Source organism: Galeopterus variegatus, unplaced genomic scaffold, assembly GCF_000696425.1.
Source record: "Galeopterus variegatus unplaced genomic scaffold, G_variegatus-3.0.2 Scaffold2077, whole genome shotgun sequence".
Lineage (NCBI taxonomy): Eukaryota > Metazoa > Chordata > Mammalia > Dermoptera > Cynocephalidae > Galeopterus > Galeopterus variegatus.
Window position 1 is genome coordinate 182,461 of NW_007728188.1, and position 22,797 is coordinate 205,257.

General features: G+C 39.0%; 1 protein-coding gene across 2 annotated transcripts in view; it reads left to right on the top strand.

Moving 5' to 3' along the window:
• The window catches only part of MYLK4 (myosin light chain kinase family, member 4), a 90,501-nt gene that overhangs the window by 6,856 nt on the left and 60,848 nt on the right, over positions 1-22,797 (top strand). For both annotated transcript variants that reach the window (XM_008580401.1, XM_008580399.1), the window contains exon 2: positions 10,371-10,641. In XM_008580401.1, the coding sequence (XP_008578623.1) occupies positions 10,483-10,641 (159 nt within the window). In that variant the 5' untranslated portion in view covers positions 10,371-10,482. The remainder of the gene's footprint in view (positions 1-10,370; positions 10,642-22,797) is intronic.

The window sequence follows — 22,797 nt, forward strand, 5'->3', positions numbered from 1 at the left end:
AAACATCAAAAGAGAAGGCGAAAGCCGCACCACTATGCCAAGGCAGAGATCTTTACAGTGAAAGCAAGTGCTAGTAGCTGTGGCCCTGTCAGCAGCTCTCCCTCTGGGGCCTTGCCAACTCAGAAAGGGCAGCCCAAGCTATTCCTTTTAAGACCCCGCCATGGCGTGGACCGCGCCAATGTAGGAAGAATGGAGAGTTGAGAGACGGATTTTAGTTGAGAAAAGAAGAGAAGGTAGAGAAAGCCATGGCATCTGGTCCCTTCTTGTTCATTGATCTGGATTTGAAACCCAGTGGTGAGAGGGCTGAAGACCAGGAGACAAACGAACCTTTCATGGGAGACTGGGCATAAATAGTGTTGCTTCAGGATCTAGAAGACCTAGCAGCACTGCATTGAAGATGAGGCCAAATTCTGCAGCTCTACTCTGAGCTCCAGGAGCACCTGCTGGATGGGTCTTGACCAGCAGCCTTCACTAAGTGAGGGTGACAGAAACCAGCGGACGCACGTGAGGGCTGCAGCCAACAGAATGGTGTGCAGCACATGTAAGCACCTCTTTGAGGAATTCCCAGAAATAAGTAGGGGCTACGTTGGGAGCTGCTAAGTGAGTGAGTGGTAGAATGGAGGTAGTATAAAGGAGAATCTCAGAGACATTGTTAAGGCATTCAGAACTAATAGAGACATGAACAAATGGTGTCAAAATCTGAACATCCAGAAGAGAAAAAATGAACCTTCACCTCTATCTTATACCACATGCAAAAATGAATTAAAAATGGGTCACAGGCCTTAATGTAACAGCTGATGCTATAAAGCTTCCACAAGCAAACATAGAAGAATATGTTCATGGCTTTGGGGCAGGTGATTTCTTAGAGTGGACGCAAATAGCATTAACTATGAAAAAAGGTAAATTTGACTCATCAAAACTTAAAAATACCTGCTTCTCAAAAGACAAACCACACACTGAGAGAAAATATTTGTAGTGCATATCTCTGCACTGGACTTGTATCCAGAATACATTAGCACTGAAAAGACAGCCCAGAAACAAACGTGGGCATTTGATATATAGCAAAGGTAGTCCTGCAAATTAGTGAGAAAAGGATAGACTTTTCATTAAATGATGCTGAAAAAATACATTTAAAAAATTGAACCTATTTTATACTGTAAGAAGTAAAATCATCTAAATATGAAAGGCAAATTATAAAGTATTATAAAATAATATAGGATAATTTCTTTATGATCTCAGTGTGGAGAAGGGAGGAAGGGTTTCTTTAAAAGATATAAAAAGATACTAGCCATAAAGGAAAAAATGTCTTACTACAGTACATAAAAATGAAGAGCTTCTATTTATTTATCAAATGATATCACAAAAAAAGTGAAAACAAGGCACAGAGAGGGATGACACATCTGTAACACATTACTGTCAAGCACAGTATTTAGTATGTTTATTTTAAAAAGCCTACATAGCGATCGGAAAAATGATAGAAAATTTAATCAAAAAATGAATAAAGAACTTAAGTATGTACTTTATAAAAGACAAAGATTGAATGTCCAATGTGTATGTCAATGAGAAAGTCCTCAACCCTTTAGTAATCAGATAAATGTAATTTAAATAAAAAATGATATTGTACACCCACTAGATTAGCAAAAATTAAAGTATTGTTAAAGAGCAACAGGAGCATTTCTAGGTTGCTGGTGGGAGTATATATTGGTATGTACATTTAAATATACATCATGCGTACACAATATGTTCATAGCAGCTCCAAACTGAAAATAACCAAAACCTCCATCAATAGTAGAATAAATGCATAAATTTTGTAATATTTATACAACAGAATATTACATAATAATGAAAACTAGCAGACAGCTATATGCACTATACACAACAATATAATGAACCAAAGACAATTTTGACTGGAAAATAAAAACCAAGACACAAAATAATACAAACGGTATGAATACATACACAAATCCCAAACTGGCAAAACAAAGCTATGTATTTAGAGTGCACATGTAAGTAGTAAAACTGCAAAGAAAATCAAGGAAATTATTACAAAAAATTCAGATTAGTAATTCAAGAGAGGGAGGACACAGGAATAGGATTTGGGGTGTTGGCAATATTTTAGTTTGTTACCTGATGGTGTCTTCATGGGTGCTTATAATTATTTTTTAAACCATGCTTATAGTTTCACATATTTTCCATATGTTTATTTCCCAATGAAAGAATGAAAATATTTTGACAGCTGATCTTGCAGTGTGTATTAAGAAAAGAGATATTCAGGAATATTTTTTCTCTTTAGAATCCAAACTAAATTTTTTCAGATGGTAATCTTTTTTTAATGAGATCTGATAAAAATTAATAACAATAATAGTACCAATAATAACATAAAGGCTGCCACTTATCAATTCCCTCTGATGCATCAACTACTTTTATCTCATTTCTTATCCCTCACCAGCTCTGTAAAGTAAATGTTGTTATCCTCGTTTAACAGATGAGAAAAACTGAGGCTCAGGAAGACTGAGCAACTGTTCTGAATTTACATAGGCAGTGAATCTCAAGTTCAAATCTCGGCTGTCTCCAGTGCCCATGAGTTTCCCATTAGGCTAGTCTCTGTATTGTGGCATTTATAAATATATTTTAATGACAGCCTTTCATATTAAAAAGGAAGTACATGTTTATTTTAGAAAAATTGGTAACGCCAGAAAAGCACAAACCATATTTGGCGTTAGCAATCTTACCTATTTTTCTAGTTATATGTATCTATCTGTATTATTATGCATCTGTATATTAGTAATGTATTTTATTTTAGTCAAAGTTGATATCCTACTGTTTATACTCATACTATTCTATAATCTTCACTTTCCCCCCTAACTATAACATTGATTTTTTATATTGTTAAATATTCTACACATGACTAATGGAAGCATAGGTTTCTTTTTTATGGAAGTACCGTATCTGCTCAACCAACTGTTGTACTTAGTTTCTATTTCAGTGTTTTAAATGTAACAATGAATGTCATGATGTTATCTTCAAAGGTAACATTTTGTGTACAATTCTATTCCTCTGAGGTAAAATTCTTAGAAATGCAATGGTGGCATCAAAGGGCATGGTCAATTGCCTTCCATAAAGATTAGAGGAATGTACATTGCCACCAGAAGTGCGTGACAGCGTCCATCTGCCCTATCCCTCCCAGGCTTCATACACACTGGAAATGTGTTCTGGTAAGAACTGGGACTTACAATGCCTTTTATCATTTTACCATCTGCAGTGGTCTTTTTTGCCCCTAAATTTTCCGATACTTTTGAGCATATAGAATAAATGCCAACAACCTTTTATGAACCGTTACATAATAGACCAATTTATTTTCTACCTAAAAATACAGCTTTACCTTTAATAGGATATAACATATCCCTAATAGTACATGAAATTTTCACCCAGCTCCCCATCAGCCATTTATATGCTACATAATGCAGTAATGCAGTGTTTTTCCCTGTGGAAAATTTCTCCTCTGAACCTTGCACTCTTGGGAAAAGCAGGCCGACATTTGGTCAGAAGAGCATGACTTGGGCGTTGCACTCCTGTAATTTCATGCCTTGTTACTATCAAAAGCTTTTCTAGCTTCTGAGATCCACCTCCAGTTTAGAAAGTAGGAAAGCATTCCTAAGAATGTAATATAAATATACTCTCCTGTTCCTAAAACTAAAACATGGTGATTCATGCTGTAGGACGGAATTTTTAAAAATTGGGCATAAACACTCTCAGACTTTCCCCAATTGTTTAGAGTGGATAGTCTCAACAGTAACATGAATTTTACCTTGCAGCAAGCATTTTATTTTGCTCTTTTATTTTTAGGCTTAAAGAATCAATGGGCGGGAGATGCATATGGAGAATGGGGTAGGGGCAGAAAGAATTGTATGGTTTGAGTTGGAATTAGAAATATGAGTTTAAACTCATAGTTTAAAAAATATATATATTTTCTAGCTCTGTCCACCGAAGAGACTAGAAGCAAAGAACACTCCCAGTGCCCAGGTCTTGATTTCTAAATATCATTCTTTTCTAAAAGGAACCAGGGCTCCTTGAAGAAATGGTAGATCCTAGAAATAGGGCAGAAAAAGTACAGAAAGTAAGGAAGTGTTTAAAAAATAATAGTGACATGTCAAAAGTACGTAGGAGCTGGCTTGAAGGTGCTCACACTGGCCAAATCTGGGACACTTTGAGCATCAATATGAAGACTGTTGGGAGTGTACTTTAAAAAAAAAAAAATCAGTGAGCTTATACTGATACAAAAAAAGGGAGGGGTTCAGGACGGGGATGGAAATTCTTTATAGGACACTTTGAGCATCAATATGAAGACTGTTGGGAGTGTACTTTAAAAAAAAAAAAAATCCGTGAGCTTATACTGATACAAAAAAAGGGAGGGGTTCAGGACGGGGATGGAAATTCTTTATAGAAGAGTACCAACTAACAAATGTAGAAGAGAGGTAGAATTAGAAAATCACTATTTCATAGTCACTGTGATAATTTATTCAGGCAAGAATAGATACTAAAGACATGGGGTGATGGATTGTTGGAAAACAAGATACAGATTCCTGCAAGTTACTTATCAATTATGAAGAGGAAAGAGTAACTTCACATTGGAGAAAACTGACACCTTGTTCCCTCTGAAATATCACACATGTTGTTATCTAGACATACATTAACTTAGTGACACATATTTACATTTTACAAAAAAGTGAAAAGGGATATAATTAGAGGGACAGTTAATGCAACCACTACAGAAGTAATGAACTAAAACATTATTTGATATTTCTAAAAGAGATTAATTTTTAAATGACTGCATATTTTTATCTAGCTTTTTTAAGCCCTCCTATTTTATCTTCATTTCTTATTGCACAATATTTAGCAACTTACTGTCACTTGTAAATTCTAAGGGTCTAATATCAAACTGGGCTGTAAACATTTCGTAACATCATTATACTCTTTGCTCAAAGTATCCTATCTTCAAGCAGAAAATAAGAGACAGCAGTTATTTTTAAATTACCATTAATTTTCCATTGATTACAAAATCTTATAGTACGTGGTAGTCATGCCAGAGGAAGACAAGTGTGAGAGTCTTAACTCCCTTCCACTCACCATTTCCCCTTCCTTTTCTTTGGCCCCATGTGACCCAGCAAATTGGGTATAATTTTTGTCTCCTTGGATCCCAGCCTTGGTCACCTGGAACAGCTCGTTCAAACTGTTTAGTAATACTTCTTCTTTTAACAAGCTTACTTTTTATTAATCAAATTATTTGGCTCTTTTTTCTTAATGACATTATTGAACTATAATTTACATGTCATAAAATTCACCCCTCGTAAGCATGCAATTCAGCAATGTTTTAAGACACTTAATGAGTTGTACAGTCATCTGCCACAACACAGCATCTTAATCCTCATTCCTACTTCCAGCCCTGGACAACCACCAGTCTAATTTCCATGTCTATAGATTTGCCTTTTCTGGACTTAACATACAAATGGAATCATATAATATGTGGTCTTTGGTTCTGGCTTTTGCATTTAACACAGTGTTTTTGTTCATCCATGTTGTAGCAAATATCAGTATTTTATTCCTTTTCGATGCTGAGTAACATTCCATTTGTATTGATATACCACATTATGTTTTCCCTTTCACCAAACCAAGTAATGGGTGTTTAGGTTGTTTCCAGTTTTGGCTACTGTGAATAATGCTTCCATGAACATTCATGCACAAAGGTTTGTGTGTTCATACATTTTCCTTTCTCTTGGGGTAGACACCTAGTAGAAGAATTGCTAAGTCATATGGGAAATAACTTTTTAAGAAATGGCCAAACTGTTTTCCCAAATACCTGTACCATTTCACATTCCCATCAGCATGTCCAATGACGGTTCCAGTTTTTCCACATCCTCATAAACATTTGCTTTTCTCTGTCTTTTATATAATAGCTCTTCTAGTGGGTGTGAAATGCTGTTTCATTGTGTTTTTAACTTGCGTCTCCCTGGTGTCTGATTTTGAACATTTAAAAATATGCTTATTAACCATTTGTGTATGTTCTTTGATGAGAGTATTTTCCAATCTTTTGTACATTTTTTAAATCGGGATGTTTGTCATCCTATTTTTGAGTTGTAAGAGTTTGTTGTATATTCTGAATACAGGACCTTTATCAAATATGTGATTTCACCGTGTTTTCTTCAAGTCTGTAGCTGGTTTGTTTATTTTCCTAATGGTGTCTTTTGAAGAGCAAACGTTTTGAATTTTAATGAAGTCCAATTTATCAAATTTTGCTTTTATAGATTGTACTCAGTAGTGCTTTCTAAAAGGAAGAAAATTTATTTATAATGTGGATAACAGGGATGCAGTAGCTTTTCATTTGCATTTTGGTATTTGGGATGATTGCTCTACTTTTGTGCGTAAATGTTGAAGAGGTCTTGTTGTTCTGGAAACATGCATAATGCTGTGCGCACATAGCAACTACTACCATTATCCAGCCTGGTTTGAATGCCAACCAGTAGACAGAGCTGTCAGCGATGCACCTTTGTGTGGCCCCTTTGACAGCACAGTCTCTTACTCAGCTAATGGAAATGATTCTTTTTCATGGCTCTGTGAAATGCTGTTTTCCTGATGTTAATTTTTCTTTTTTTTAAGATGCCTAACTCCAAAATATCACGGAAATACTGGGAAAGTATTGCTGGGCCTGCTCATAGCCTTACTAATGAATTTTTCCAGGCATAAGAGCATCTTTAAGGCATTCAGAACATTCCGTGGGATCCTGAGGCTAGGTGGATAGACCATAACGAGTATGCACGTATCACCTGTTTTTTTTGTGGTCAAGTGTTGTACCAGGCTGCTTGTCTTCTATGTCATCAGAAGCTGGGAACAGTGTGACTTAGCAGAACCAGACTACTGTTACCTTTTAGAAGACAAGTAGCATGGATTCTTTTAATCAACTTGTTTTTGAAAACAAATATTCACAAAGATCATTTTCTCTCATAATTAATCAATTAGTATTTATTTAGTACGTATCGTGCATGGAAATATCTACATGTGGATGACTTCCAAATTTATATCTCCGATCCACACCCCTCCCCTGAAGTCTAGATTTCTTTCTCCACAACCTATTCAACTTGAATGTTTAATGGGCTTGCCAAAAACTGAACTCCTGATCTTTCTCCCCAAATTTGCCCCTCCCGTGGCCTTCTCCATCTCAGTTAATGTCAACTCTGTCCTTTCAGTGCTCAGGAGAAAACTTGTAAAGTCATCCTTGTCTACCATCTGTCTTTCATACCCCATATCCAATCCATCACAAACGCTATTGGTTCTAAAAGTAATGTGGAATCCTGCATGGGATTCTGAAACAGAAAAGAGACATTAGGGGGGAAAAAAACCAATAAAATGAAATATTGATTTCAGTTAATAATAATGTATCAACATTGGTTCATTAATGGTGACAAATGTACCATACCAACATAAGATGTTAAAAATAGGGGAAACGTAGTGCAGGGTATAGGGAAACTCTCTGAACTATCTTTACACCTTTTCTGTAGGTCTAAAATTACTCTAAAATAAAAAGTTTATTTGCAGAAAAGCAAAAGAGCAGATTCCGTGGCCTCTGGCTCACTAGAGACTCTGGCTGGTTTCCTGAAGCCGAGGGAATGGAAAGTGTGGTTTTGCTGTTTGGGTGGTGTGGAGGATTGGCTGAATCAAAGCAGGCCACACACATTTTTCTTCTGGGGGTGGGATTTATCACCTTATCAGTACTTTTACACAATTTACTTATACCAATAAAAAAACTGACCTTAAGACAGTTCAGTCTTTTCATAATAATTTTGTCAGATAATTTATGTTTCACATATCTGTAAGTTCTCTGATCCCGGAAAAATACTAAAGTTTTGTTCCTTAAAAAGATTTTTCTTTAATTCTTTAAGTGCTACTTAAAATAGAAGCATGTATTTTTATTTTATATGGAATACATTGATCTGAATTAAAAATAAGAACTTAGAAAAAAGGTGAGAGAGCGCTAGTGGCTGGTGTTGCGGTGGGGTGTAGAGGGGTCAGCAAAGGTTCCACATAAGAGGTGACAACCAGCTGGGCCCTGAAGAATTGTAGGGTTATCTATAATGCTGATTCCTGTTCTAAGCAATCAAGGTTTTATGCCGCTTAAATCTAGGAATGCACTACTGTTACAATTGGGCAGGTGGTTTGTTTCCACACTAACCCCTTTTTCTTGGTCTGTGGCAGAAAACTAGGGGGAAGTCACAGTGTTGCTTACTTGTAAGGAGAGTTTATGAAAAATTCATCCCTGTTCTTCATACCTACCTGGGTGCCTGTACCTTTGACCTATTCCTAGACCCGTAAACAGCTGGAGACATTGCAAATACCTTTAAGGATTGAGAAAGTTAAAGCAAACTTGTGCAAGTGTTTTTGGAAGATCTCCTATATCCCAGCTGGATGTGTTCAAAGTGTAAGATGGGCAAACAGAGGTGGCTGTGGGACTGTCACACTCAGAATCCTCCCAGCTGGGAATAAGCACTTAAATAATCATGAGTCTGAAAAGGGCAGGAGGGCCAGGCATGTGATTGCCAAGGACAAATCCAGCTTTGTAATTTTGATAGTGTTGCCACACTAATGAGAGGGAAAGGTGAAGGTGATATTTCATCGTGTTCCCAGTTCATCCTCTCCTTACCTGACCTCTGAAATGGAGCCATGGGCCTTGAAAAGCCTGGTGTCTAAAATTAATATTCTTCCCCATCTGACTAAGAAGGCAACAGCTGAGCAACATGAGATCAAAGACCATATTAGTTTAAACCGGGGCTCAAAAGTGGCAGTTGAGAGAGGGAGGATACTTCCTCTCATAGTGACATTTGTCTTCTCAGAAGACTTACACTGACTGAGTAAAGACTTTCACCAGATAATTCCATAGTCCGTTTGAATTCTGCAAAATTTCCCTTTATCTGCTGGAAATTATACTCTACACTTGGAGTAGCTCATACTTGAAGATGTCCTCTTATAAATGGTAATGACTTTAATTTTGTTTATTGTTATAACCTCTCAAATTTCCTTCTTTTCCTTTCTATGTTGCCTTACATAACAAGTTGTACCAAACTTGAGGTTGAGCTTAACGTTTAATATTTCTTTGCAAAATTGTATGTCTCATCTAAACTTTTGTTTTAATGCATTAATTTTTATGTGGCTTTCTAATCGAACTTGAGTGCCATCTGCAATTAAACATTATATTTTAATCATAGTTTGCCTTAGAAATAGCCATACGTCTGTTTCTTTATTTTAATGATTTTTTTAGGACAATTGGAAGGGATGCTGATAATGATCTATAATGTGTCTGTAGAGCTCTGGTTGATATTATTTGCGTTTTGTTTCTTTTCAATGTACTAAGCCACTTTTTATGTGGCTAAGTAGAATTTTGTAGGGCATTGAATTTTAAATGCTTTGGAACTCAAGGGTATCATTTTACTATATGAGTTGACAAAATGAAAGATAAAATTTCACAGAGAGAATGACTGATGATTTTTAAGTTGAGAAAAAGCTCGAAGAAGCAATTTTCAGGAAATTTCCAGCAGGGGGCCTCAGGAGTCAACCATGGGAAACTACCACAATGTCACGTCTCTTTTTATGTCTCTCTCCCTCTCTTCCTATGCAGTCAAGTTATGTGTAGCTATATACTTCTATATGTATTTCTAGTATCAAAGCAGTATCATGAGTTAGGTTGATTATTTAACTTGTGAAGAAAGTATTTCAAGGGGAGCACAGGGACCCAGAACTCCCTGCCTAGTATGTAGCCGTTAATGACGATACAAAGAAAGGTTATCTTCTCCACTGGAGAGGGCTAGAAGGAAACAAATTTCTTTTAAAAAGTAAACACCAAACATTTTAAGGTGTAGACAGAGAAGTGCTCTGGAAAAGGACTCCTTTGGTGGAGACCCCTCCCAAGAGGGAGGCAGAATTCCTGGGGGATGCACGAGAGACCCTTGCATGGTAAGTCCTTCCTGCACGGATGCGAGGAGTAAAACCTGCAATCCAAATTAAACCAAAAGATGCTTTTATTCTATATTTAAACTAGCCATTTGATATACATCTTATTTTATGTAATGAGGAAAATATTTACTCACCCACTGAAACTTGACATTACTTCTTACTGTTTGCTTTTATAGGAAAAGTGAAAACCCTTTTTCCTTTCAATGCTCCAGCATTGGAAATTTGATATGAATATTAGCATTTCTTTATCTAATTTTGGATCCTCTGTCCAGTTTAAATAGAAGAGACGGCCAAATTCTCACTGGTCATTTTCCCAAAAGTCAAATATGTGAATAAGTGAAGAGAATTTTCTTTGTTGCCTTTCTTTACAGTCAAGAGAAAGGAGCACTGCAAAGTCGTGACTGTGTCTTGATTTACAAATCGGAGACAGAGGGAGATGAAAATCACAGTTCAGACAGTAGCCTAATCGGACTCACCAGCAAGATGTTAAAAGTGAAGAGGCTGGAAGAAATCAACACGTGCTATAACAGCAACCAGCTGGAGAAAATGACCCTTTTTCAGTGCATGGAAAAGGTTGAAAAAGTGAAATGTTTTTTGGAAGAAAATTCTAGTGAACAGAATTCAAGAATTGGAAAGAACGAGGTAATTAGGAACTAATTTAGTCTCCTAAAAGGTATCGGTTCTACTTTAGCTTTTCTTACACCGTGGAACTGTTTAACCCTTTTCAAATATTGTCTCATCACTTGTGTGTAGGATTAAGGGAAGTTTATGAATAGGTGAATTTCTATTTTCCTTCACTGAGAATTATGTGTGTGAAATATACAATTAAGTTTGCTAAGTAATTAGGAGGGCTTTGAATATGGATTTCTATCTACAGGCTACTCCACACTGTGGTTAGTGGCTTAGGAGTTACAAAGAGAACTTGTGGCAACACACATTGAAGAAGAATCCTTTAAAATGTTGGATTTGGGCTTGAAATTCACAGAAGCCTGCGAGGGGCACAATTGTGCTGTGGAAGAAGTTTCTAATATTCTCCAGACCTTGAGCTCCTCCCAGGGTAGGTGGCAGTAGAGAAGGGACAAGGAAGATTTGCTGATGACATGATGGTGGAACCCTGTGTCCTCCTCTGCACAGAATGAGAGCCCTTAGCCCAATTCCAGATGCTTGTTCTTTGGCAAGTTACTAAATTCAACCAAGGGGTTGCCTCCTCTGAACAGTGGGATGATAGCCGTTGTGAAAATTAAGTATGATGCTGTGTACAAAGTGCTCGGCCTCAGGGTACTGTCACCATAGTGAGCGTTTAATAAATGTTAGCCAGCAGTGGTAGCAGCATCAGTTCCCTCTCCTGCCTCAGCCTAGTGAATTCCTGCTCATCATCCACTGAAGTGCAGCTTCTGCTCCAGTGCAGGCCTCGTGGCATTTGGCCCACGCCTTATTCTAGCGCATGTGACTGTTTTGAACGTGTGTATCACCTTTCCCTAGACAGAGTTCCTCAAGGTTGGGACCTTGTATTACTTGCCCGAGCATTCTCAGTTGCTTTCCCAGTAGCTGGCATGTAATAGGCATCCAAAGAATTTGTGGGATGAACAGATCTATTCAAGTGAATTCTGCATTCCAGTTGAGGGCTGGGAGTTATTATCTTTAATAATCAGGGCAAGTGATTTTTATTAGAAAGTTTTGGGAAACATCCTTTTTTGCCTAGTTACTATTATGAAAAACACTATTCAGGTAGCATGGGCATTTCTAACAACATGATAGACAATGAATTAGACATAGTGTATATAAAAGGCCTAGGAGGCTTTTTATTGTAAGTGAATAAGGAATGACAAAATGTGTTGGAGAAAAGAAATGAGTCAGATCGAAATAGGTATCTTGAGACCTCCATTTTCTCTATGAATTAATATCTTGTTCAGCGTAGACCAAAAAGAAATTTCTACAGGCAAAGTCTAGGTGAGACATGAAAGACTTTTTCTTTAGGGCTGCGAAAAGTACAGAGAAATCAACAGAAAGATTTTTTTCTGCTCATTAATTTCTGTAGGATATGAAACACAAAAATATTCTTTTTGAATAATTTTGAAACCATCAAGTAACTAATAGTTTATGTGAATTTGATTATTTTTCATGCACTGTTTTTCTCCAAGTTCTGTGATACAATTTTTATAAATAGGCAACATCTTTAAAGAATGAGATAGTGCTAAGTTGGAACATAAACATTTTAGCAAGAGTTAGTTTTGTGATAACCAACTGCTCCAGAATGTTAGAAATCGATGATGTGGAAGTTTAATATTTTTAGTTTGTTTTTGAGGGACAGACAGAATGGTGTGTCTACAAAAACCCTAAAAGAAGTAAGCCTCATACCCCTTTATTTCCTGGGCCTCCTGGCTTTTACACCATGTGGAAGGTTGAAGGAATGACTAGCAGCTCTGTATCCTCATTCAATTTCTTTTCTTTTTAACACGAGTCAAACTTCTCATTTGTACATTTCCTGTACCTGGAGCACTCTTTGACGACATTGTTGGCCTGAGGTTCTTTGCCAGAGTCCTTAGTTACCACACAAATGCAACCAACCACCTTACGTGGTTTTCCCTGTCTGTCAGTTGTGCAGAGGCCCACCCATTCCCCTAGTTTCTTGTTACCCACCTTGATTAGGTTGACTTGGTGTTCAGCACGAAGGGCCTCCACCAACTTGACATACGTAAGCTTGTCACAGTCGAATGCAAGCATGCAGAGATGGGCTTGGCGCTTGTCTAAGGCTTGGCAGCTTTGTGAATTCCACTTGCTAGCCCATCATGGATGGAACCTCTTGTAAAGCAGTATTAACATCCATTACACCTCCAGCAGCAATGCATTCCTCGGCCATGGCGGTGGGTTATGGGTGAAGCTGAATCTTGAATGCACCCAAGCCTCTGCCTCTGCAGGACTTGGTGTTTGCAGGAAAAGAGCCTCATTCAATTTCTTATTTGTGAGAAGGGCTCAGGCCCAGAGATGTCAGCAATAAATTTCCCTGTTTCTCTCTCTGGCCATGTGGCGAATGGGTAGGTACACGTGTCGGAGACACAAAGCTCTTCTCTCTGCATTGGCCAAGGCCATACACTGGAGGTCCCACTTGCACAGTCAGTGGGTGCCTGAACAGCCAGCAGTCTTGGCAGGGGGTGGGCGAGAGGTCATTCCAGCAGCTCAGATGTCTTCAGGTATGTAGACAGAGCTAAATTAACACGTCTCCATCTTCTGCTAGGGCCACAATAAATCTTTACAATAACTCTCTTTTCTCTCCAGGGACGATGAAAAAATGCTTGTCGATTTTCTCCACTTTCTCTCTTTGACTTTCTCTCTTTGAGAAGATTAGGACTGCTAATCCTAGTAGAAATATTCACCACAGTGTGCTGAAAAGAATTTACTCTGAATTTCAGACACTCTGGACATGGAAGCTTTGTTCTGTAAGCTTGCAGTACAGTTTCTTTCTAGAAGGATTTTTATTCACCATTCCCAACAGGGGAAACATTGCATATAAATTTAATAATTTATGTCTGTTAAAATAGTTTGGTAACACTCAGGTTCTTTTTCTTTTGCTGCTCTTAACCAGATTTTTCTATTCTGTTTATTTTTCCTCATTGAATTTATTTTTAACTATCTTCTTTCTTTTCCTTTATTTCTTGTTGAATTTATTAAATACTACACACTCTACTTTTCTTCTTTCTACTTAAGCCTTATTCTTTTAATTTTTCTATTTTCCTTTTTATTCTGTTTTCTCATGACTTTTCTCATTCTATTATTTTCCAAAGGGTGTTCAAAATCACCTAAATTCTACCGATAGTGTAGAATTTTTTAAGTTTTCTGGAGATAATCATATACCATAATAAACTAGATTTAAACATACATAGCATAGTGTTGAAATCAAGTAAAACTACAGCAAAAATTAATCTGACACATGTAAGTGATGAGCTTAATAGCTACTTTGTATATGCCAGTAAATTATAAATAATGAATGGTTCTCATAACTGTAATTAGTATTACTTTTGTACAACCAAATCCTGAGTTTTTCATTTGCCAGTTCTCTTGTACTTATATCAGCAGTCCTTGTGTTCTGTTTTCCTCAGATTCAATTTACTGTTTAATATAATCTCTCTCCCTTTCTCTCTCTCTCTCTCTCTCTCTCACACACACACACACACACGCACGCACACACACGCACACACACACACACATACACGCACACACACACACACACACTCCTACTTGCTCAAGGAAAGACAAAAGTGCCCTGTAATGTTCTCAGACAACCATCTGGCTCTGTCTGCTTCTCACCGCCTTCCCCCACATACCTACATACTCCTGCTTCTTATGTCCAAGATGATCTGTGCTCACCTCCTTGGGCACACACACACACACACACGCACGCACACACACGCACACGCACACACACATACACGCACACACACACACACACACACACCTACTTGCTCAAGGAAAGACAAAAGTGCCCTGTAATGTTCTCAGACAACCATCTGGCTCTGTCTGCTTCTCACCGCCTTCTCCCACATACCTACATACTCCTGCTTCTTATGTCCAAGATGATCTGTGCTCACCTCCTTGGGCCTCGGTCTTCTCCACATTCTTGTACACCCCTAGTTACCTATTTTCCACCAGAAGTCATGGTCAGAAGCATAAAAGCTGTAGGACACGAGAGTGTGAATGATGGTCCTGAAGAAGTATATCAGCGTGGACCCCCACTCCACGTCTGTGCTTACAGGACTTCTGCTAAGTGGACTATTTCTGAATTTATCCTAATAACCCTCATTGTTCTGTGTTTAAAAGTCTTGCTTATTAGGGAATAATTCTTTTTTAAAACTAGGTTTGAATTCTTTCATATCCCAAAGCTGTGGGGGTAGAAATAAGGATGTCCCTAACAGCTGTGGGACCTCACAGCCCCTGGAATGTTTAAACGCCTGATGCACATGCTGCGATGACCAAACAAAACAAAATATTTATCAACAGGATGTGCAAAAGAATAGAGTGGGTTGGAGTAAAGCATGGATCTCCCTATTTTGATTGCAGTTGGTGGATTTAATAGCGGGTGGCATTTCCTGACCAACTGCTATGAAATTGTATCATCAGTGGCACTCATAATGACTAAAATTTAGACTTCAAAATAACAAGGCTGAGGGTGGAGGTTTTGTGATTTTTCAAGTTGTATTTCCCCACCCCAGCCCCTCTGCTCCTCACCCCTAAGAGCAAATGAAAGCTCCCTGGCGGTGGCCCAGTTACAGAGGTCAATGCCAGCTACAACAGTGCTAATAGTCCTTGAACTGGGAACAAACATATTCGCATTGGTGTGAATTGTCACCAGTCAGGTCTCCCTCTGCCCTGCACCTGTTTCAGATCTGTCACACAAGGCCATCATGTTTTCCCTTTTAAAGAGGCAGATTATTTGTTGATCGTGTAATTGGACTCTGCAAGAACCCTCTGCAGTTCTGCAACACCCACTCCTCAGAGCAGAGCAGCGTGTGATGGTGCTTGGAAAGTGCTTGTGCTAGATTGGGGCAGGGCACGAGCATATAAGCCAAGTGGTGTCCACAGCTGCTCCCAGAGAATGGATGTAACGCTTAGAAGAAGAGACGTCTGGATTGTAGGTAGCGTGTGCCTTCTCTCATCTTCAGTTCTCTGGCGCCTGTTCCGGTCCGTGATGACACTGGGAGGCCACAGGCAGGCTCCTGCTCTTGAGGATGCACAGGTAGTAAAATCACTTTTCACTAAGATAGATTCATTTTGCAGTTCTGTTCGAATGTTTCCAAGCCCCCTGGGAGTGGTGCTTGCCAAAGGAAATGGAATGCATGCCCTGCTGAATCCTTGCCCAGGACTGCAATCTTAGGAAGGGTTGGGATAAGAATAGCGGCAAGTGGCACATTTCAACATTTCAAACGCTGGCACCAACTTTTGAACCTCGAGGCAGCCATTCCTGATACATATTAAAATTGGTGGTCTATTTTTGTTTGTGAGAGCTAAAAATAATAGTCTCCATTCTCCTATTTCTTATATAACTTAATTACTAAAATGAAAGAAAGCATAAGCAAAACAACTTTTCTTAAGAAGTCTGTTGCAGACACAGCATCTGGAGAGTGACCAACCGCTCTGAGCACAGGCTTCTGTGCTTTGTCCTTGGGGCCGCTGCCTGGTCGAGCTTTTCAAGTGAGACTGTAGCTATTCCAGGAATAACTCAGTCAGGAAAATAGTAGAATTCTGAAAGAAGAGAAGTGATTACTATTCTAAGGATTTTAGTGCTTTCTAAGAGAGGGTATTCATATCTCAGAAACACAGCTCTTTCCACATGTTTAATCCTTTTTCCAATTAGTGTATGATAAGTTATTTTTAAAACAATGTAAGATAGTTTAGAAAATAATACAGAAAACAGTCTGAGTCATTGTTCCTTCTGAAGGTGGGTTTATGGTGGTATTTCTCAATCTTTTTTATTATCAACAACCTCCTCCCAGAGACTTTTCAGGGTTTTCTTCCTAGTTGACCCTTACTGTGAAATTTTAATACCACAGACATACTATGTACCTGTTGATGCATTGTATGCATATCTGTGCTTTATACATAAAAAGAGTAAGATTTATTCATCCTTCCCTCCCCCATAGAACCAATTTTCAACCCTTGGAGTGTTATCATTCCTCTTGACAATGCATGATTAAAAATTAAAAATTAAAATTAAAATAATTTTTTTTCTAAGGGATTGGATGCTATATTTCTATACCTGTGTATAAATGCCTTATTTATATCTTCTTCAACAAGAAAACACCAATTCAGCATTTTGGTGGTGTTTAGAGGAGTCTATCTAGAGGACTCCTTGCTCCAGGAGTCAAGCTTACATAGTGGCCCTGAGCCTTTCCAGGGGACCCTGCCACAGTGCATATTTCTGTGACCATCAAGTCACATTCAGAGGAATTGCCAAATCTTGGAATGATTTGTCAGTCATTGATCTATCTTAGTTGAGGACAAGGTAAAAGAGATGGGGGAGAAAGATAGGAATAGAAATAGTTTTAAGAAATGTAAGACATCACAAAACATTATGACTGTCTTTATGTCTGACCTAACATCATGGTTAAGTCTCTGTTTTCAGACTTGGTTATTGTCCCCCAAGTGTTAATCATTTTTGGCTGTTTAACATGTCTCCTACGGTAAATACTATGAGAACTTTCACCTTCCATGCGGAAAAGAATGTATTATTTCTCCTAAGCTATGAGAATGTAATCTTCATAGTATTTCCCAATGAAAAGGTCCACAATATATATATATGGGCTAATTAGGAGTATTGTGGATTTATATTTGAAAAAGTTTTTGTGACTTTTTAACTGTGAAGAAAACTTCTCTCAAATCAGATGTTACAACATATTCTCTTAGCTTGGTGCCTGAGACCAGGGCATGTGTGCAGGTAGTTTGTTTTGGGAATGACTATAGGGAATAGGTGTGGGGGTCTGGGGAGTGTGAAATAGGGAAGGTGGGGATCCCCAACAGGTCACCTTGCCAAGCTGATCGCTGCAGGCAGGATGACCTCAGAGTTGCCCACCTGAGGACTGAAGGGAGCACTGATCCATAGGGCTGTCCCCGTGGGGTAAGTAACCCCCTGGCATTTTCAGTTGTATATGTGTAAATGCCAGTTCCTGAGGGGTCCTGAAGCAATGCCAGAGGACCCTCCTGGAGAGAAGGTGAGATGCAGTAGCCTTGTGGGGAAGTGCTTTCAGACAACACCTGTGTAGAGTTGGTTGCTACAGCAATGGCAAACGTGGGCCAGGTGGTGTGTGGAAGACAATGGAGGACATGGAGAGGTGCACATATTCTGATGCATTTGAAGTCTCACTGTCTGCCTTTGAGGTGGGTACTATTATCTCCACCTTACAGACACAGCATGGTTAATTAACCTGCCCAAGTTCCACATGCAGCAAATGTGGAGCTGAGCTTTGAACCCAGTGGCGGGTTCTGAGCTTGCTTCTAAGCCACCAGGGAGGATTGGCTACACACACCCAGCTTTGAGCTTCACAGTTAGATATCCTGTTAGAGATAGACTTAGCTTATAGTCCTGACTCTCCTACCTCGGGGGAGTTCTTTAAATTCTTTGCATAACAGTGTGCAGTCTGTTTCTTCAGCCCCACCTACCACATAGGGTTGCTCTCAGGGCCAAATAAAGTACTCTGTGTGTGTTAAAGAGCTTTGTAAAATGTAAAATGCTGTGTATTGTTGCTATTATTAGTATATTGTGCCTAAGTATCCTCAGGTTTCTTATATGTTCTTACATTGGAGACAGACAGCCTGTGTGGTGCCTGCTTGCATTTTGTATCAATTTTAGTGATTCTTTCAATCCCATTTACACTTTTTAATCGGGAAAAGGGTCTGATTTGCTAGTCCATTGATGGAGTTAGAAGGACGTGCTCATTAGGATACCAGAGTAAATCTGTAATATAATCCATGACTCATGGCTTCATCCACTTGGGAATTCTGATGTGTGCAGGTTATTATGGCATTTCCATAATGAATGGGACACTAAAGGCCTGTGCTCTGGCATATAGGTTGTGACTTAGAGATCAGGGACCTTAATGCTAGATCTTGAGAAAGCCTGGAGGTTAGCTCATCCAAATCCTTCTTTGATGGGGGAACTCAAAGTTCCAAGAGAGGTTAAATGAACTTGCTTTGGATTCATTACATTGAGGGACTATGCTTTCTGAAAATGAGGATTTTCTTCCAAATGAGTCTTCCATGCTGCTTTGCACATTTTGTTCTGTCAGAGCCAGCCTTTGTCACAGAGGGGATAGACAGTCCTGTGCACGGTCGCTGTCAAGGTTCCCTTGTTTTCCACGTTTCCGACAGCACCTAACAGGGCAAGTTCTGGATCAGGCCACCCAGAGCCCAGCAGTTCAGCCAGGCCTACGGACCTCACGCCTCGGCTCCACCTCTTTCTGGTTTTGCATCCCAGCTGCCTAGCTTTCCTGTGCCCCAGGTTTCTCCTCCTCTAAGGAATGCTCACTCCCTAATGTCTTAGTCTGTTTTCTGTAGCTTATAATAGAATACCTGAAACTGAGTAATTTATAAGGTAACAATTTATTCCTTAAAGTTCTGGAGCATGGGAAGTCCAAGGTCAAGGTGGCACATCTCGTGAAGGCCTTCTTGCTGGTGGGGACTCTGCAAAGTACCAAGGCACAGAGCATCACATGGCAAGAGGGCTGATTGTGCTAGCTCAGGTTTCTCTTCCTCTTCTTTTAAAGCTGCCAGTCCCACTCCCATGATAACCCATCAACCCATTATTCCATTAATCCGTGAATGGGTTAATCCATGAGGTAGAGCTCATGACCCAGTCACCTCTTAAAGGCTCCACCTCTTAATACTGCTACATTTGGAAGTAAGTTTCAACGTGAGTTTCAGGGACAAACATCCAAACCATAGCACCTAGCAATCCCCTGAAGGCCTCAATTTGGGAACTGGGATTCTGAGCAGCTTGGAGCTCAGTTAGAAGACTCAAGTTGTGACAGGTGCAGAATTAATGCTCCCGTCAGTGGCTCAGGTGTCAGGAAATTCTAAAAAAGGCAATGACTAGGCTAGAGGCCGGGGGTGTGTGAACCCAAGCTCTGACTTGTCTAGTTAACCGTTAGCTTCTAGTCTTTGCATCCCAATGTGAACGATGAACAAGGATGCAGACTGGGCCTGTTCTTACATTTTTTACACAGTTTAAGGCTAATACTAACTAAATTAGCGTAAGGGGTAAGTGTAAAAGTGAATTACAAAGACAAGATTTTAATTTATAATGTATTTAGTCAGCCTACATCAGAGTGTAAGTATTCATTTAACTCTTTATACCTAGATTCTGTATTAATTTACTCAGTAATAATTACTGAGCCCCTACTGCATGAAAGGCACCCTGTTTGTTCTGTACCTACTTTCTGGTAATGGTTGCCAAATATGATTCGGGTTTGGAGGGCAAATACATGAAACCCAAGGACACAAGTAGTTTCACTTATTAATGGTGACCGATGGCCTCCAAAAGAGGAAGAACCTGATGAAACAAGATCGTTTCATTTACCTTTAGGATATGTATTCTGTTTGTGAAGTGCTCTTTTCCTTTAGATAGAGAAGTTTATGTTAGGGTGTCCCTTTAGACTACTTGGCAATCCCTAGTTATCTAGAAACTTAAAAACATAATGATACGAGTTAGGTCTTATTTCTGTTCAACCTTCTACAAATAAGCATGTCTAGAGAAGTTTATGTTAGGGTGTCCCTTTAGACTACTTGGCAATCCCTAGTTATCTAGAAATTTAAAAACATAATGATACGAGTTAGGTCTTATTTCTGTTCAACCTTCTACAAATAAGCATGTTGAACTGATATGATAACATGGATATATTCTTAAAGCCGTGTTTATGTGTTACCCATTTAGGATTTATGCTTTTAACTTGGGTGTATTTATTTATTTACTTACTTATTTTATTTGACAGATATGTAAATATTCCTCACTGTGTGCCAGACCTTGTTCTAAGTACTTTACAAATATGCACTCGAACCTTGTCAAAACCTCAGGAGGTCGGTACTCCCCTGACTGACTCTATGGATAATAAAACTGACCTCTAACATTGATGTTGTGTTACTTGTCTTCCAGGCACTGTGCTAAGTACTTTCCATACAGTGTGTGTTAACCTTCACAATGGCCCCATGAAGTTGTTATAATCTCTGTTTTATAGTACGGAGACTGAGGCTTAGCAACATTAGGAACTTGCCCAGAGTTGTGCAACTATATACCGTGTTGTCTCTTCTGAATGGATAAGCTGGCTCGACATATGAAACAGGTGCTTAGGTTTATTTGTAGAAATATTAGCTAGAATTTTTGTAAGTGACTTTATTTCTTAGAGCAGTTTTAGTTCCACAGCATAACTGAGAGGAAGGTGCAGAGATTTCCCATATACCCCCTGCCCCCGCACATGCACAGCCTCCCCTACTATCAACATCCCCCACCAGAGTAGTGAATTTGTTACAAGTGAGGAACCTACACTGATACATTATTATCACCCAAAGTCAGTAGTTTACATTAGAGTTCCCTGTTGGTGTTGTGCATTCCATGCATTTGGACAAACATATAAAATGATATGTGTCCACTGTTATAGTAATTTAAAAATTAAAAATGTAAAAATGAAACGTTAAGTATTTTAAAATAAGCTGTTACCACTGATGAATTTTCTAGGGATAGTTTGTTTTATCTTCACATGATCTGAAATAAGTTTCAAATTTGAGGGTTGTTTGTTCAATTTCCTTATGCAAATACAGACAGACTGGATAGATAAAAACGTGGTTTCTTCATCAGTGCAAATTGAAGTTCTTCTCTGGAACTGCGAGGTAACAGCGACCTCCAGTGGGTGGAAGTTGCAAAAGTGAGTGTGGAGGCGCAGTGAAGTCGGAGCATTTCGGGCTAATGCTCCTGATTGTTGAAACCAATGTCAGCCCGTTCTCAGCCTTCCGTTCATGGACATAGGGGCAGCCAGGAAAGAGCACAGTGGAACTAATGATTTCCTCAAGCATATATAATAAGGTTGGAAGATCACAAACGGAATGCTCTTTGTCAGCATGCTCACAAATACTTTTTTTTGCTCTACAATGCATTAATAGTTTCTACATGCTCAGTACTTCATTAATTGTAATTAAGTATTGACTACTGAATAGAATTGACATAGCACTAAAGACAGATCTGGAAGGTGGCTAATCCACAGGGTATCCTGTTTTTTCAGGTTTTCTACAGTATCCCTTGGTATTTTGCAGTTTGCCTGCTCCCATTTTGCCCAATCATGAGCAGCTTCAGTGTGAGACAGTTTTACTGTGCAGTCCAGTTTCACATAAGACCACAAGCTTGAATTTCATTTCTGCCTCTTGCTACCTCTATGACACTGAACATACTGTTTAGCCTTTCTCAGCCTCTTTCCTCATCTGGTGTTAATGATACAACCCCACAGGGTTACAGCATAAAGCAGTTATCACAGTGCTTGGCACAGAGAAAAGATAATTCAATAAACAAAACAATAAGCTTTTACTATTAATGGCAGCTAAACTTTTATACTACTCTGAGCATGTTTTTCCTGCTCAGAGCCCCACAGATCTAGTTTCCTAAAGGACATTTCTCCTTTCATATCTCCTCACGCCTAATCTCTGTCTGTGGGTGGATGTGGCCACGTATCCTGGTGCCTGGGCTGGGGTCTTCAGACATCCTGATGCTGTGCTGTCCTGCGCTGTGGACCCTGCTTCCTTTCCCATCATCACATCCTGTCAGATACCAAATCTGCATGTGACTTCCTGAAATGTGCCTTACATCTCTCTTTTTCATTCTCTCTGTCATGATGGCAACATGTGTGAGTTGCCCCCATTGCCATCTAAAGATGTGTACAGAATTACCATCAGAGACTGTAAAGAAAGGAAAAGTAAACTCCATCCAGTCCACCACAAATGAGACACTCAGCTATCATCATGGTCATACGTGTGAACATGCCTTGGAAAATCAAAAGCACTGAGCACATGCTTGTTGGCGGAATCATATTACTTGATGTGCATAAGAATTTAGCAACATAGGCTTCACATAGGAGAAGGCAGAGACTATTTATTCTATTAGACACACACTAAGCATGCCTCAGGAGCCAGGTACTGCGTGGCTATTTGAAGCCTGACACACAGAGAGAGATTTCAGATTTATTAACTCTGAAATTATGACAGTTTTTCAAAATTATCATCAATATAAAAAAAGGGCAGGAGAGATTCCTTGTTGTCCTGGCCAGAACC